Source organism: Equus przewalskii, chromosome 1 (assembly GCF_037783145.1).
Source record: "Equus przewalskii isolate Varuska chromosome 1, EquPr2, whole genome shotgun sequence".
NCBI lineage: Eukaryota > Metazoa > Chordata > Mammalia > Perissodactyla > Equidae > Equus > Equus przewalskii.
Window position 1 is genome coordinate 134,180,331 of NC_091831.1, and position 18,065 is coordinate 134,198,395.

At 41.7% G+C, this 18,065-nt stretch overlaps 1 protein-coding gene across 4 annotated transcripts in view; it reads right to left on the reverse strand.

Moving 5' to 3' along the window:
- Positions 1 to 18,065, reverse strand: part of CGNL1 (cingulin like 1) — a 153,316-nt gene that overhangs the window by 75,397 nt on the left and 59,854 nt on the right. For 3 of the 4 annotated variants that reach the window (XM_070623787.1, XM_070623798.1, XM_070623800.1), the window contains 4 exons: positions 15,800 to 15,901; positions 15,099 to 15,247; positions 13,285 to 13,420; positions 3,695 to 3,907 (listed from right to left, as the gene is read on the reverse strand). In XM_070623787.1, coding sequence (XP_070479888.1) covers positions 3,695 to 3,907; positions 13,285 to 13,420; positions 15,099 to 15,247; positions 15,800 to 15,901 — 600 coding nt within the window. The remainder of the gene's footprint in view (positions 1 to 3,694; positions 3,908 to 13,284; positions 13,421 to 15,098; positions 15,248 to 15,799; positions 15,902 to 18,065) is intronic. The other variant, XM_070623804.1, reaches the window with a different exon arrangement.

The window sequence follows — 18,065 nt, forward strand, 5'->3', positions numbered from 1 at the left end:
AAACTGTAAGGTTTAAAAGGGAACTAGGAATGTTCCTAGAGGACCTGGAATGTGAGCTGAGCCTACTCTCTGAGAAATCTGAAAACAGTAGAGTGTCTGCACTTCTCTTTTGCATAAGAGTTGGCGACAGGAAGCGGCAGGGATGAGAAAGAGAAGCTAACGGCCGTGGGCGCTCTTCATTCACACCCAGACAGCGGTCACTCACATCACCATTGACTGTCCATTTCTTCACAAGAATTCCAGCCTCTGCCACCAACCCAAGGAGAAAGACATTTCCTTTTCAAAACTAGAAAGAGTATAAAAGGATGTGACACAGAAAAAAGTATGTTATGAAATAAGGTGTCAAAGTATTTCACAGTCCTTGCAAAGAATGTTTGATAGATAGACTCCCCTTTCTGACAGACTGGGAAGATCCATTTCTCTACGGGAAGGGAAGAAGGAGCTCACCCAACCCCCCAACCCACGCCTGCTTGGTGGGAGAGGTGCAGTCCGCCCTGAGCTCGAGGAAACCCCACATAACCAAGGTGTTCGGGAATTCTCATCTGTCGAGCTATCTGTTCTTAAAAAGGTATGGCTGTTTGGGTCTATAAACACCACTTTTACAGCTTAAGTGTTTGGAATTCCTGTAAACTGCTCTTAATATACTTTGACAGTTTTTACCAAATGTTTTAGAAATTGAAAACTTTTAGTACTCAAGCGCAGGCCAGGGTGAAATATTTGTTATTCGACAATGAGAAAATAGCACTTTAGGGGTTTTTGGCCCTGGGGCAGTGGCAAAAATTAGAAAGACTGATGACAGGAGGTTGGACTGCCTTCTAAGACTCACCAAGGAAATGAACTTTTGAATGCAATGTAGTTCCTTTGAGAAATGTCAGCTTTTAGCCACAGTGGTGGGTGGATGGGTCCTTTCCTGGGACAGGAACAGACTAAAGGCTAGTGCATAAATTTAAGAAACACTTTGAACCGAATTAAAAAATTATATTTAATTCAGTCTCCTCCAGTACTTAATAGACTAGTCTTAAAATTCTATTAAATAATACCAACCTGTAAATGATGTAACACAACGGCAGCATCCATCTGCTACACTGACAGAATTTTTTCCATTAAATCTGATTCTATCACATTTGTTCAGCATTCACTTTCAGAAGCAAAAGCTAACAAAGTGCAAAAACACAATCATGATCCCCTTGAAGAAACTGCAGGGGAACTCAAAAGTAAAGCACAGAAATTCACAGAATAATAGCAGAGTTTCCTAAAAGACTTCCCCATCACCATCGGAGAAAATCCAGTAAGAACCGCACAGCAGGGACTGACAATCCAGTGGGGAGGGAATCTGTCCTCCACTTACTTCCATGCATCAGACACTGCACAGGTGTGACTGTGTGCCAGGCACTGTGCTAAGCTAAGCTTAGGGGACAAAGATCACACATTGTCGAGTGCAGATGGGTCGCGTTTGGTCTATGTGATTGTTTTTTTTTTTTTTTAATTTCAAGCAATGCTTAAAAGTCAGGAGATCTCACGGCAACATCCATATATCTGGCTTCTCTAAAAATTGAGAGCTCAGGAGCTGGCCTGGTGGCACAGTGGTTAAGTTCACACATTCCGCTTCTCGGTGGCCTGGGGTTTGCCAGTTTGGATCCCGGGTGCGGACATGGCACTGCATGGCCCGCCATGCCGTGGTAGGCATCCCACATATAAAGTAGAGGAAGATGGGCACGGATGTGAGCTCAGGGCCAGCATTCCTCAGAAAAAGGAGGATTGGCAGTAGTTAGCTCAGGGCTAATCTTCCTCAAAAAAAAAAAAAAAAATTGAGAGCTCTAGCAACAGGGGTCAGCATTCCTTCACTGGCAACTTTCAGCTACAAAAGAGATGCAACTGACCCTGCAGCAAAGGACACACTTTCCAGCTTGCCGCAGTCCGCACCATGCCCTACTGCCACCTCAACAACAGCCAGAACTTCACTCATTTATGTCCCTGACTGGCCCTCAAGGTACTTGAGTTAGCCACACCCACTCCAGGAAAAGAAAAGGGACAAAACTGGCCCTTGTGGTTAAGAAGCTCAGAGTCGACTGGAGTTGGCAGATGGGATGATAAATTACAACATGGTACGATATAAACTACAGCAGGGAAACAAGCAGGGTGCAACAGAAACCTTAAGGAGGATGCGACTAATTCCACCAAGGGAAGTGGAGGTACCTAGCTAGGGCACCTTCACAGAAGAGAGGATATCTGGGGAGGGTCTTGAAGGATGAGAAGAGGTTGGTCATGTAGAAAAGTGGAAAGAAGTCACTCTACATGTGAAAAGAGGTAAGAGGACTAAAAAAACGTGGAGTTTTCTGGACACAGGGTTAGGCAGAAAAGGGGGTCTATTGCCTAGCATGCTAACAATGTTAACTTTAAGCGTGGGGCAACGGGGAGCCAAGAGAGTTATTTAAGTCTCACGTGTGGTACTAGCTTAATTTTGCTTATTGTCAAATCACTATAAACATGCCTAAACACAATCCTCGACTACCCTTCGATGTCCATACCATGTTAACTCGAGCTTTGATGCAAGGTCTGAAGGCGATAAAGACACGACGGGTCCAGAGAAGAATCATTTTACTCCATAGTCTACTGGCAGGTACATGATGACGCAACAGCACAAAAGGCCAATAGCAAGGACAAAAAAAGGAAATGAGACGGAAAAAACAGACATGTCTCCCCAAAACAGTGAAAATCAAACGTTTCGCTTTTCTCCCTTAAACTAAACCAAACCTCAAAAAAAGCTAAGATAGGCGAATCAACAAAGGGATTTTTTTTTCCACTGTCTCAGTTATAATAACCCCAAACAGACTATTTCCCAGACTTTTTATTGTTATAACAAACAAACCCATCTTTCACTTCTTGTCATTTGCAATTACCATGCCATAATTGAAAATCAGTGAATCATGATGGAGCTTAAGAGAGAGAGGGCACTAGCTCTGAGCTGTCACTGTCATCATCACAGAATAAACGAATAATAGCAAGATTTCCTTCTTTATCATCTTTAACCTATATATTGCAGAGACTCCAAAAAATTTATACTTTGTAATTCCCCTCTTTCCCTAAAGATGGCATGATATTTCAAAGCATTTCCCCCTTCAAAACATTGCTTTTCTCTTCTTCAACAGCCAACAGGAAGCCCACACCAAAAGACTTCCACAGAATTTAGAATCTCTTCATCTGAGCCAAGAATCCAATTAAGAGAAAAATTATCTTGCAAGAGTTTGGGCAAGTCAGCCAATTAACCTTTGCAATTGTAACTTTGCTGAGAAAAGAACCTGAATTGTCTAACAAAAGGCTTCACAAGTCAGAAAGAATAAGCTAGGGCAAGGGTGAAGGAGTCCAGAAATTTGGATCCTGTCTGCAATCCTAACCCGTTAGCAAAGCCATACAACGCCATACAACGCAATAACATTTAACTAATGTCCTTAACAATTTTTCAGTTTATAGACTTAAAATGGTCAACTGCAGAACTGTTGAGCTTATTCCTTGTGAACAAACTCTTTGTCAATGATCTGATGAAACCGAGTTGGACTCTGTAACGAAAAAGAAGAGAAACAACTGGCAGCGGTGTGGGAGAGGTGGTCCTATCCTGCCATCTGTTCCCCAGCCAGATGCTCCTGCCCCATCCCAACGCCCTCTACGGTCTGACTGGCCAGTTCGGTTGACTCACCTTAGTTGCTTCCTCCACACTCTCCCTCAGGGCCTGCAGCTCGGCGTCATACTGCTCCTTCAGTTTGTCCATCTCCTGGTCGTGGCTGGAAACCTCTTCTTTCAGGGCTCCCTTCAGGGCAGTGAGTTCACGCTCCCTCTTTCTCAAGAGGTCTTCCTGCTCCTCTTTGGCAATGAGCAGATCCTGAAGATCCTGTTTGGCCTGTAAGAGTTCCTAGAGAAAGGAAACGTGGACAGGGAAGATGAGGGTCCGACAGCAGCCCTCACCTCCTCTCCAGCGTGGCCACCCAGACACACGGCCCTGCTCTCACCCGTCCTCCCCACTCTCTCCTTCCTCACACTGCTCCCCATTTAGACCATCTCTTCCTCTCCCCTTTCACTCCTCAGAGGCCATCATTCCCCTTGATTTGTCTGCCTTAGCTCTTCTGAGATTTGATTTAATTTGAGGGAGAAAAGGGAAATTGATGTAACTTTCATTGCTTTGAGGAGACATGTCTGGTTTTTCCATCTCATTTCATTTCTGTGCAAAGGTCTGTTGCCCTTGCTCTTGGCCTTTACGTGCTGCTGCGTCATGAGGGACATGCCCACTTGCTGGCCTTGCGTACTTCACACGCCCCTGGAACCCTGCATGTGGTCAAACCCTTAACCCATGATCCTAGTACTCGGGATGACTCTGTCCTATTCTCTTTCTATCGCACTTGTCCATCTGAGCAGGGCATAATATTCACATTTTCTCCTTCTTAACTGCCAAGAGTTCATAAGGAAAGTCACAAAACTGGGGCAACAAGTTCCACTACAAATCGCATTACCTAAACCCAAGTATGTCCTGCCAAAAGCTCAGCATTCTTTTTACTTCGCCATCCTCGTCCGAAACCTGCTCAGCTCTCCTCAAGCTCGGGACTCGCCCTCTCCTGCAGGCGCCCTTCCCTCACACTTGGCTGGGACTTGGGCATGACTGCCTCAGCTTCCTCTCCACCCTGGCTCTTCTCTGCACTCCAGGCCTTCTCCCCACCCGAAACCACATCACAGACAATGAGCCGTCCCTTGCCAGCCTGCTCCAAGTCTTTTCTCTATCAGTTATCTTTATTTTCTCTGACATTTTGTTCTTTTCCATTTCCTTGAATCTATGTTCTTTCACTCAGGGCACAAGAATGCTGAGTCAAGGGCAAAAAAAGAGACCAGCTTTCCATAGTGGCTGTACCAGTTTGCATTCCCACCAACAGTGTATGAGAAAACAGTATGGGGATTTCTCAAAAAGTTAAAAATAGAAATACCCTATGACCCAGCCATCCCATTACTGGGTATCTATCCTAAGAACCTGAAATCAGAAATCTCAAGAGTCCGTTGCACCCCTATGTTCATCGCAGCATTATTTACAATAGCCAAGACGTGGAACCAACCTACATGCCCAGAAACTGATGACTGGATAAAGAAGATGTGGTATATATACACAATGGAATACTACTCAGCCATAAAAAAAAGACAAAATTGGCCCATTCACAACAACGTGGATGGACCTCGAGGGTATTATGTTAAGCGAAATAAGCCAGTCAGAGAAAGACGAACTCTATATGACTCCACTCATAGGTGGAAGTTAGTATATTGATAAGGAGATCTGATCGGTGGTTACCAGGGAAAAGGGGGGGTGGGGGGAGGGCACAAAGGGGGAAGTGGTGTACCCACAACATGACTAACAAAAATGTACAACTGAAATCTCACAAGGTTGTAATCTATCATAACATTAATTAAAAAAAAAAAAAAAGAGAGACAAGCTTTACCACCAAACTCTTTGAAAGTATCATTTCTGTTCACTGCCTCTACTTCTTGGCCACCCATTCACTCCTTAATCTCTTGCTAGATAGCTTTTGTTCCTATTCTCCTAAGACTGCCCCTCCAAGGTCACAGAGGCCTCCTAATGACCACATGCAATGACTGCTTCTCAGTCCTCACCTCTGTTGACCCCTCTTTGATCTCCTCACCTATCTCCTTAAAATTCTCCTTTGCCTTGAAGTTCAAGGACACCACACTCTCCTGTTCTCTTCCCTCAGGCCACTTTTTCCATGACAATCTTTTCTGGCTTTTCTCTCTCTTCCCAAAAGCTAAGATGATCCCCAAGAATGCAACTTTGCATTCTTTATTCTTTTTTGGCAAGCTCATCTACTTTTTTTCCAACTATTCATTCTACCTGAATAACTCCCAAACCTTTACCTCCAACCCTTATCTGAGTTCAGACCTGCTCTTTCAATGACCTGCTAGACACATCCATCAGGATGTCCCATGGGCATTCCAGATTCAGTAGGTTCATATTCTTCAGTGAATTCATCATGCTCCTTCCTTTCCTCTTCCTCTGTTCATTATTCTTGTGAACAGCATCATCTGCTCAGAAGCTCACAAGCTCAGGAACTTGGCAGCAAAGTTGACCTCTCTCTTTGTCTCTCACAACCAGTTAGTTATAGTTCTATAACATCTTTGACCCTTTCCCTCACCTCCTTGGTTTACGCTCACATCACCTCCTGCCCAGGTGGTTCACAAGAGCCACTCAACTGCTCCCCAAATCCAGTATCTATTGCGGCCTCTGCCATCATCCACACAGCATCCTCTGTCTGCAGTGCCCTTCTTCCCTCTCAGTCCCACCTCTCTCTGCTTTCAGAAAATCTCTCAAGACTCAGATACTAAACACCCTCCTCCAAGAAGTCTTCCTTAAATTCCCTTCTTGAATATCCATCTCACTTCAGCTGTACTTTTTGCAGCACTTAATACTATTTTTACATTGCAGTCCACGTATTTACATTATTTTATTCTCTCTCCTGCTAGACTGTTAGCTCCTTAAAAGAAGGATATAGATCTGTTTTATTATATTTTTCATGATATTGGGAGCATATCTGTTCTGGATATAAATAAATTAACGTGGAGTACAGTGAGAGTCTGGAGAGCTCAGAATTCTAAACTAGTCTATTCTCTCACAGGTAGCTTCCAAGTAAATACACAACCTGTTCTCTTGGAGCTCCTGGAGAACTGGAGGAATGGCTGCCACCTGGGGACTCGAGGCCTCAGAGATGGTAAGTTACTCTCCATTTAACAAGTGTGTCACTAGAGAGGGGATGAAACTGTTCATGATTTAAGACATATACCTGAAAATGGAATCCTTTCCTTTTCTCTAGGACATGCACATCCATTAAACCGGGGGAACCTGTGCAATCTCAGGGTAGGGCTGCATTGCATACACCAAGACTTAGTCCTTCAAAAATCTAGCTAGCAGGCACTGACAAGCTCTGATGAAAAGTCAAGAGCTTCATCTAGGGAACTAGGGCAACTCTGGCTCTTCCAAAGCACCAAACACAGAACACATAACCAAATCTTAAGTATACCCCGTCCCAGTATTTGTCCACAGGGACAGGGCAGCCTGCTGTTGCTGCTGCCCAGCCCCTCCTTAAGGAGTATCAGGGGTAGGCCCCGTGGCCAAGTGGTTGTGTTTGCGCACTTCGCTCTGGCGGCCCAGGGTTTCGCCAGTTTGGATCTTGGGCATGGACATGGCACTGCTCATCAGGCCGTGCTGAGGCGGGATCCCACATAGCACAACCAGAGAGGCACTCACAACTAGAATATACAACCGTGTGCTGGGGGGCTTTGGGGAGAAGAAGAAGAAAAAAAAAGAAGAAGATTGGCAACAGTTGTTAGCTCAGGGGCCAATCTTTAAAAAGAAAAAAAGGAGTATCAGAGAACCGTCCCCCCATCACTGTTGCTACTGGCTACTCCTGCAGGTCTTCCTGGAGCCCCTGCCAGCCCCTTCACAACAGCCCCTGCGATTCTAATAACCCGTTTCCTGTTCTTACTCTCACACATTGCTCAATTGTTTTGACAATAAGGCAGTTCCTCTTCCCACACTTATCTTTCCTAGGATATATCTGTGTTTTGTGTTGTCTTTCGTGTACTGCCGCCAATGCATGTCAAGAACCTAGGTTTTACGGTCCATTCTACACCAACGTGCTGTTATCTGTGGCTGGGGTTGTTGCGTAAGTGAACTGTGTCACACAAATCCAATCAGATTACCCCTCACCATATCACCCAGTAGTACTTGAAGTTTTCCAGAGTAGAGATCAAAGGCGCAGGAGATTTCAAAAACTTCACTTCATCACCTCACTGGCTTTACGGCCAATTATATCAAGCCAAAGAAGAGAGAAAAAAATACATCAACCTCAAAATATAAGGAAATATCCATTAGAAATAAACATGCCTCTCCGTAGACTTCAATCAAGGAAAACAAGGAAAAATCTTGGCCATTCAGAATCAGCGCTTTCAAAACTATACATATCCAGGCTAGTTGCATACATGAAAGCAGCCGGAAGAAAGAAACCTAATGTGTATGTATGTGTGGGGAGAGACAAGGGAGGCTATAAAAGTTGACTGTGTTTGGTATTTACTACATAATAAGAACTGTGCTAAGCACTGCTAAAAATCCAAGGACATGAATATCATTAATCTCATTCATAAACGAAAAAAAAACTGGAGCTCTGAGATGCTAACACGCCTAAGATTGCATGGCTTCTAAGCGGTGGAGCCAAGATTCAGACCCAGATCGGATACAATGCCCCTTCGCTTCATTGTACAGCTTCTGCAACCCTGACAAGAAAACTACACACTCGAGAGGGGCTGAGGAGCAAGCAATTACACCGTGCTCAGTCTCTAGATGCAAACAGAACAGAGCATTGTGTTTGGCCAGAAGCGCCTGTAAGGAGGTCCACCTCTTCAAACTAAAGCACAGAAACATGATCAGAATCTGAAGACAAGAAAGAAGGAAAGTTGAAAGAAAAAGTAAAGATGCTCTGAGACCTGGCCATTATCAGCAGCAGCCAGTGGCTATCCTGATGGCAGGTGCAATGAGACAGACACACCAGAATGGCCAGAGCAGTCACTTATTTGCCCACAGAAAGCTTCATTTCACACATCACCTACTCACAGGTATCCCACATCAAAATGAGAAAAATCCTAACCCAGACCCTCTTCTGCATAAATGCCTCCCAAGAAGTTCGACGGGGTCCCTATCTCTGCCCCACACTCACAGAAAGGACAAATAAAAAGTTTTATAGTAAAAATTTAGCTGACAAAGAACTACGTAATTTTTTTTTTACCCGGAAGGATAGCCTAGATAGTGTAACACAGTTGGTGAGAAATATGATTTTTTTTTTTAGTTTTTTATAAAAATTTGTCTAACGCTCAGTAATATTGCTACAAATGAAGTTTTTAAACTATTTTAGAGACCTCATTTCTGAGCACAGTCTATCCTCAGATGAATACAATTTCATAAACGGAATATTTTACTGATATTTAAATACTTGCATTGTGGTAAATGCCGGGAATAAACCACCACCAGCCCCTGCTGGAGTGAGGCCCATCCGTCAGCCCTGCAGGCTCCCATCAAAGACAATGGTTGGTAATTGGAAAATGCCACTGTCACGGCATGAAGAGCCACATCTCACGTTTACCCATTTCCCCCAGAAGGCAGGGAAATGCATTTATGGACAAAGAAGCCAAAAACTTGTTCTATAATCATTTTGTAACTTCAGTTAAAAAAAAATTCAGAACCATCAATTGTTTAACTAAGAATAACGAAGTCATCCTATTATTGGTCAATTATATGGCTTATCCTAAGAAAACATGGTATTTTCTACTATTTCTTTCTTTCTTCCTTTTTTTAAAAAAAATATTCTATTCTCTCTTAATGTCACTTTACTGATTCCATATAGGGGCCTGATGTTATTTAACAAAACGTGAAGTATTAACAGAGATTTTATGAAAAATCTTGTGCATTGTACAGGCCTCACAAAATAAAGGGCCTTCAACCTTTTTCAAACACTCAAAAGCAGAAATGTTTAATGTTCATTAAGAGTCTGTTCTGAACTAAACGCCAGAGAAAACTTGGCCACAACTGTCTTCCGAGCCCCCTGGGCCACTTTTTATTAAGATATGAAGAATAAATTGAAAGTGACAAGGAAATGGGGTCTACTTTATTAGTGATATAGAAACCATAGATCATGTTTTAAATGTTGCTGACAAGTCAAAAGAACCTGATAAAAACAATGATTTTCCAGAGGGCGAGAAACCCACTCTGGCATGGAGAAGCTAACTGTGCCCCAGCTCATTCTGCAGAAAAGCAGCCGTGGATGACATAGTTCCTGTTATAGCAATGAGGCAAATGACCAGAAAGCCAGCAACATCAGGAACGTTTAAGGAAAGATGTGCCGTTTCCCATTCCTGTCTCTCTCCTTATCAGCCTCTGCCTGAAAACACATCACCAAAACTGAGGCTCAGGTCCTCATCTGAGTTACCGCCATGAATAAGTCAACACACTATTTAATTAAATTATGTTCAGTTCGTATATGCTCAGTATATAGTGTTTAAAGAGGCAAAGAAGAGACGGCTCATTTCAGAATTAATCTTTTTCTAAATTGGTGAAATTTTAAAAGTAATTTAAATACTGAAATTTATTTATTCATTTGCTCTGTTGCGTGGCACTGTGCTAGGCACGAGATAGGCGAAAAAGCAAAGACAATATGTTCTTGAATTAGCTGGCTAGTAGGAAAAAGAGAGAGATACAAAAACAGAGCAAGGTCAAATGTGCTAAACTAGAGAATCTAAAAGGACAGAGGACATAAGGGGAATGGGCAAGTATCAATTATAGGTTTCAGTTATTGGGAAAAGCCAGCAATTTACGAGATGTTCCAGTAGCTAAGATAATATCTTTCCCTCTTAGACTCAATGAAGTGCCACATGGGGAAATCATAGAATATGGCAAAGTTTTACCTTCTATTTAAATTTGCTTATGAAGTTATATTTTTATCGAAAGCCAAAAACTGTCCACTGACATCATTTCTGGGAACTAATCCTTAGGAAATTTTTCTAAAGAAGTAAAAGGACACATGTAAAAACCATGCACCACACTTTTTCATAATTGAAAAAAAGAGAAAGAATAAACATAGGAGGATAATTAAATATATTGTGGTTTATCTCTCTAAAAAATGAAAGATAAAGACTATAGAGTATAATAAGGAAAAATGTTTCTGACAATTTTTTTTTTTTGGGGAGAGGAAGATTGTCCCTGAGCTAACATCTATGCCAGTCTGCATCTATTTTGTACGTGGGATGCCACCACAGCATGGTTTGATGAGCGGTGTGTAGGTCTGTGCCTGGGATTCAAACCCGTGAACCCCAGACCGCTGAAGCCAAGCATGCAAATTTAACCACTATGCCACCGGGCCGGCCCAAATTAACTTCTAAAAGCAGGTATCAAAGCTGTAGGGACCCTACAATTGTCCCTAAACTATAGACAGGTAGATAGGGAAGCAAAGGAAAAATGCAGAGAGAAAAATCATTGTTACCGTGTTAGGAAAATATGTGTTTCCACCACCCCCCACTTTAAAATTTCATTTTATGTTGTCTTAATAATACTTTAGTGATAATATACATATTTTCAAAGCTCCATTCTAATGTACCTGATCTTTGTAACTCCGAGCCCTGAGAAGAAGGCAGAGCCATGAGAAGGAGTACACTACCATGAATGTGGTGGTTTGAAGGAATCGTTGGATAAAAAGAGAAAATCCAGGTGGTAAGGAACAACTCCAAGGGCTTTCCAGGAGAAAAGGGCTAAACAGAGACAGAAAGAAGGTCATGTGGGAGAAGAGACACGAGTCCCCTCCGCCCGTGTGAAAAACGAATTCCTGAGAACTCCTATGCTGTGGCCACAAGGGCTCTGCTCTCCGTTCCTGCCAAGTCATGGGGAGGAGAGAGGCTAAGTTCTAAGGGCAGGAACTGAGATCCCTCCTGGGGAATTACTTCTAAACCAAACAAGGAAGGGGGTGAGAAAACAGTGGACAGCTGAGACTTACAGGGACTTGTGGCCAGCAGCTTTTAACCCCAAGAAAGGGACAAAGACAACACCCGAGCCCTTGGGGGAAAAGCAGTAGAATATGAAAATTAAATACTAAGAAGGTACCTTCATTTCTTTGTGGTTTTTTTTTTTTTTGCTCTGTTCTAAATTGTATCATTTATTTATGGGGCTGTGCCTACAAACCAAAGCTTACAAGGAACTAAATTTCAAAACTATGCCAAAAATACAGGTAATGATAATGTTATAGCCAGGATCAAAACATCTTAAAATGGGTGCGGTAGAGATGAAAGTTCTGTCTTTTCCTGACCCTTGATTATACTAATTCCCAACAAAAAATGCAGATGTTTGAAACCTATTCTTGCTCTCTAATCATTTCATCGGGTGCATCTACTCCCTCAACAGGATAGTAATCTAATTCAGGGAAGAGATAATAATTGCCTTTAGGAAACCCCATAATGATGAACATTGCTAAGCAGAGGAAAGCGTCAACCTTATCCACCGACTCAGCTTGATAAGAGCTAAATATTCAACAGGGGATATACTGATGGGGCAGAAGCCAGATGGGCAGCCTGTGTACACTGCAAATACATTCATTCATTCATTCATTCATTCATCCATCCATCCATCCATAATGCATCCATGCAACCATCCACCAAGTATTTCCTGAGCGCTGTATGTCCCAGGCCCTCAGATAACGGCTGCAGATAAAATGCTAAGCAGCTATCACCAGCCCTGCCTCCTGGAGCATATAGTCTTATGGTGGCTTTAAACAAACAAAAACTTAAAAACTTAACCTTTGCTAAGTGCTGCATGGGCATTAATGTCTTTAAAACGTTTTTCCATAAATAGCACTAATTACAAATTATTTTTGCCCAAAGTTTAACCTGAATCTACTAGTGTTTAGATCTTTATTCAAATTTACTAGAAATACAGGGGAGAGTGAGACCAGGTAATGGACACCATAATGCAGAAGGTGGGGCACTGGTCTGGTCTTTTCAGAAGAGATGGGACGGAAGAAAAAGAACAGCGAAGTCGGGGATGGAGGAGGGCCATATACCAAGATAAATGAACTCGGAGAGACAGCAACGAAAGCAATGTGAGATTCTCGATGGCATCCTGGCTGGCTGGGGTGGGGGGACAACTATAAAATATACTTGGGGGACAACTGGCAACTTTTAAATAACGACCAGGTACTAGAATTATTGTTATATTATATATTATAGGAATTATTAATTTTTTAGGTGTAAAAACAGTATTGCGGTTATAAGAAAATTCCCTAATTTTTCAAAGATGCATGCTGAAGAATTTAGGAGTGAGGCTCGGTGTTATCTATAATTTGGTTGGAAATGGTTCAGCAAAGAATAGATGGATGGACAAAAAAATAGAAGGGTGAATGGATGAACAGGTGAATAAATGGAGTAAATATGGCAAAATGTTGACAACTGTTGGATTTTGTTGGGGGCTCTATGGGAATTAATGTATTATTCTTTCTGTTTTTCTGTATGGTTGAAAATTTTCCTAAGACAATGTTTAAAAACTATTATATATGATGATCATACATAATCCAGCCATAGGCACCACTGGTGGAGCAAATGCATAAAACAGAACATGGCTTCTAGCACTGAGTCGCCACACACACCCCAGCACCATCCCATCCTCTCCAGGCAGATGGGGCCTCTCTTGGCGCCAACCCCACAGCCTCTTACCTCAATCAGAACTCCCTTCTCCCTGTCCTCGGATCGTTTAGCACTGTCCAATTCATCATGCATTTCTGAGAGCTGGTCCTGGAGATCTCTGATCTCAGTCTGGTGCTGTTCCCGTTCCATCTTCACCTGGAACAGCCTGGCAGGGAAGGAAGATTATCAGAGAGACTCTCCTGGGCTCTGCTTATTTTCATCCAGTCTGATTTCAGACCTTCAGATGGTCAAGCAGAGTCATCTGAGGCCCCAACAAGCCTCTCATTCTCTGTCCTGCACTGAACACGGAATGACAAACCAGAAAAGGCACGAGGTAAGAACTCATGTCTACAGTCTAACTTGCCCAACAAGAAGACAAGTGAGAACTCAAACCAGTGTAATGGGAAAGGTTATACAGTGACATTTTTTCCCCAAAAGGAGACCATAGGGTACCAGAATTTAGACATAAAAGATAAAGAATTAACAAAAAGAACATAACATTTTTGATAAAAATTTTCACTAAAGCCACTCTACTCCCCACCTCCCACCCCCTCAGGACTCTAGACCAGGAGAGTCAGCAAATTATGGCCCATGGACCGATCTGGCCCACTGTCTGCTTTATAAATAAAGTTTTATTGGAACACAGACATACTTACTCATTTACGTATTGCTTATGGTCGTTTGCAACATACAATGGCAGAATTCAGTGGTTCTGATAAAGACCATATTGGCCCACAAACCCTAAAGTATTTACCATCAGACAGAAAAAGTCTGCCAACTTCTGCTCTAAACCAAACTCACAACTATTCTACCTTTTTATTTTGTAAAGTCTTTAATTTACCCTAAATTTTCTGATTTTTTTCTTACCAACTTCTTTTCTGAAATTAACCTCTAGAAACATTTTAAAAGCAAACACTACACCATCAAAATTGCAAAGGCAATCAAATGCTTTTATTACATAATGTCTTGTTTTTCTTGAATTTCCCTCTAGATTTCACTCCTGCTTAACCTTTCATTTAAGGCTTCCATCATATCCACAGGGCTTCGTAGCAATGTACATTTTCAGACCTTAGTTTCAGATCCTTTTGTCACAGATTTTTTTTTTTTAACTTTATTTATTTATTTATTTATTTTTGAGGAAGATTAGCCCTGAGCTAACTACTGCCAATCTTCCTCTTTTTGCTGAGGAAGACTGGCCCTCAGCTAGCATCCATGCCCATCTTCCTCTACTTTATATGTGGGACGCCTACCACGGCATGGCGTGCCAAGTGGTACCATGTCCGCACCCAGGATCCAAACCAGCAAACCCCGGGCCGCCGAAGCGGGACGTGTGCACTTAACCGCCACACCACTGGGCCTGCCCCTGTCACAGATTTTAATAGAACACAATGACAGGGCCATCTTGGGCTTGACTTTCCTTCTCTGCAGACTCAAAAAAAGGATAAGCACTGGTCACAGAGACCAGCACCACTCAAGACAAAATTCACAAGCTGGGAGGTTATGGGGGTCACATGATATGTGCTTTCTGTAGGCTGGGCCCAGGTTCTTTAAAATCTGTCTTTAGATATGACTACTTGGTACTCCTGCTTCTCGCTTATCTTTTATGAGATCCACTCTAAGGGCTGAAACTTTACAAGACATGCTTGAAGGTATACAAAGAATTTTAAAATTATTAACCTTCCTGCCTACCGGTCTACACGTCACCAGTTTCACAATTTTACAAGGTTAAGAGGGAGAAGAGAAAGGACCAGAAGTTCCTATAAATATCTGGAAGGCTGAATCATATTAAATGGACACAAAGGTTCTGGCTACCTCGGATGCAAGACTCTTGGCCCAGAACTTACTCCTCCAGGTTTTTCCGGAGCTCTCCTTCGCTTTCTTCCAGTCGCTGCTGCAGCACTGAGTTCTCTTCCACCTTAGTGTCGTGCTGGCTCTGGAGCTCTTCCAGATTTGCTTTCATTCTCTCTCTCTCTTCTTTGATGTTCTGTTGATTCTAATATGAATAAGTGTGATTTTAAAGTACCTCCACTGTACATCAATGTGAACCCACAGAAGCCTACTTCTAAACTCTGATGGACTCTATGCCTTCACACTTCTGTTATTAAATAACTTAATCAAACTACATAATTAAGGCATAAAAGTTTGTAACTAGAAAGAATATTAAATATTTAATGAATTGTAATACGTCTAAAAGAGAAACACAAACACAGCTAAACCTCATTCTGCTATTTTTATTACTTAGTTCAGATGTTTCATATACATTTAGTTTCCCATTGGCCTGCCTGAATCCAACAAGGTTTCTTTTACTCCGTCCAAAGAGACAGTCGCTATATGCTTTGGTTATTTTAAAAAAAAAAAAAAGAAAAAAAAAGTTCTTTGGCTATCAGGAGCCAAATATACAGGAATTTACTCAGTGACGAGAAGAATGTTTCTTGTGGGGAAAAAAACTGGCTTTCACTTCACTTAGGCATCCCAAGGTGCTTAAGATATTCTTTATTAATCAAGACAGAAATAAAAATAATAATATAATCGAAAAATCAGATACCTTGACTTCTAGTTGAAGCTGTCTCTGAAGTTCAGCCACTTCTGTGGTCAACTTGTTTTTCTGTTCCAATAGATCTTTGACTTCAGATGAAGAATTAGAAGCCTACAATTAATTGCAAAGACATCCTAATTTAAATTTTCAAGATGCTTTATGCTCATTCTCTTTCCCCCAAAATGTAATCAGAGTAGTAACACTAGACATCTGAAGACCCAATTCAAATGTAAACCCCTACAGAGAGCCTTCCCTGACTTCACAGGCAGAGTTAGTCACGCTGGCCCCCTCGGGACTCCAGGGAACTCAACTTTACGGCATTTATCGCAGTCACAGGAATTATTTCAGCAGGTATCTCAACACGAGTCCAATATGACTAAAACTTTTCTTTTGGTTTCAAATTGACCACTGATTCTAAAGATTACATGGAAAGGCAAAAGACCTAAAATGAACAAGACAATCTCAAAGAAGAATATAGTTGGAGGACACACATTACAAGATTTCAAGGCTTGCTATACAGTTATGGTAATTAAAACTGTATGGTATCAGCACAAGAAGAGACCAGTAGACTAACGGAATAGAACAGAGAGTCTAGGTTTTAGAGAGGATATAACTAATGGAACTGGCATATACTGGTGGGAGCATAAACTGTTTCAACCACTCTGTAAAATCATTTGGCAGTATTTAAAAGCTAAACATATGCCTACTTCATGACCCAGCAATTTTACACATAGGTTTACGCCCAAGAGAAATGAGTGAGTGTATTTACCATCAAAACATGTACAACAATGTTCACAGAAGCTTTATTCACAATAGCCAAAAACTGGAAATGTCCATCGAGGGTGTATACTATGGTATATTGAAACAATGGAAAGCTATGTATCAATAAAAAGGAGCTACTGATACATTCAACAGTAATGAATCTCACTGACGTAACACTGAGGAAATGAACCCAGACATACAAGAGTAAATATTGTAAAATTTTATTTATATAAAATTCAAGAAAGATAAAACTAATTTATGTTATACAAGTCAGAATATGATTACCTCCTGGGGGGGGGGTGTAATTGATTGGGAAGGAATACAAGGAAGCCTTCTAGAGTAATGAGAGGGTTCTGCATCTTGATCTGGGTATGTTTGCATGGATGCATAAGCATGTTAAAATTCAATGAACTATACAGTTAAGATTTGTGCAGTTTTCTGTATGTAAGTTATACCCCAATAAAACAATGCAAAGGGGCCAGCCCCGTGGCCGAGTGGTTAAGTTCACAGACTCCACTTGGGCAGCCCAGGGTTTCACCGGTTCGGATCCTGGGCGCAGACCTAGCACCATTTATCAAGCCATGCTGAGGCGGCATCCCACATAGCAGAGCCAGAAGGACCTAGAACTAGAATATACAACTATGTACTGGGGGGCTTTGGGGCAAAGAAGAAAAAAAAAAGAAAAGAAAATTGGCAATAGATGTTAGCTCGGGTGCCAATCTTAAAAAAAAAAATAACATAAAAACATAAAAATTGATATTTGTTGAAGATTCATCTGTTGCATGAAGTTATACCCAAAGCCCACATCTCTGCATTCCCAAGGCCCTTTGTACACACATCTGTTACAAAAATTTCATTACACTGGGGATTATTGCTCCATAACCACCAATGAGATGTTTCTCCCTCACTCTCTGCATATGCCTGTATGCAAGTAGTAAATAAATGTATGCTAAATAAATTGCTTTCTTCTTTTTGACGCTACATTTCCATAATGAAGAGAGACATAATGAAGAGAGAATTGATTAAACAATCTATTAGAAAATACATCTTTGATCTGAGTATGAATATTAATGCATCTCATTTTTTTTCTTCCATGGATATAAAAACAGGATGAGGCCTAAAATCCTAGAGCAAAGTGGTTAGAAAACTACAAATAAGGGAGGGGAAGAGATAAAAGCAGGAATCAAAGCAAGAAAAGGCAGAGACTTGGCTCTCATGCACCTGAATCCAGGTGTGAGCTGTGCATGATGAACCTGGAATGAGGTACTTCCTCACCTACTCCTGTGAAGGGGACCAGAACCCAAGAGTCAACAAAACAAAGGACTTCTAATTTTCTAAGGCAAAATGAGAACAATCCATTTTAGAAATCTAAATCCAACTCAATGAGGGAAATTGTAGAGTGTTCTTTCCCAAATGAAAACTCTGCCTGCTTTGCTGTTTTCCACTATTGGAGAAGGTTCTTACATTCTCTCGCAGGAAATCACTTAGCTGACACCAAAAAGATAAAAACTCC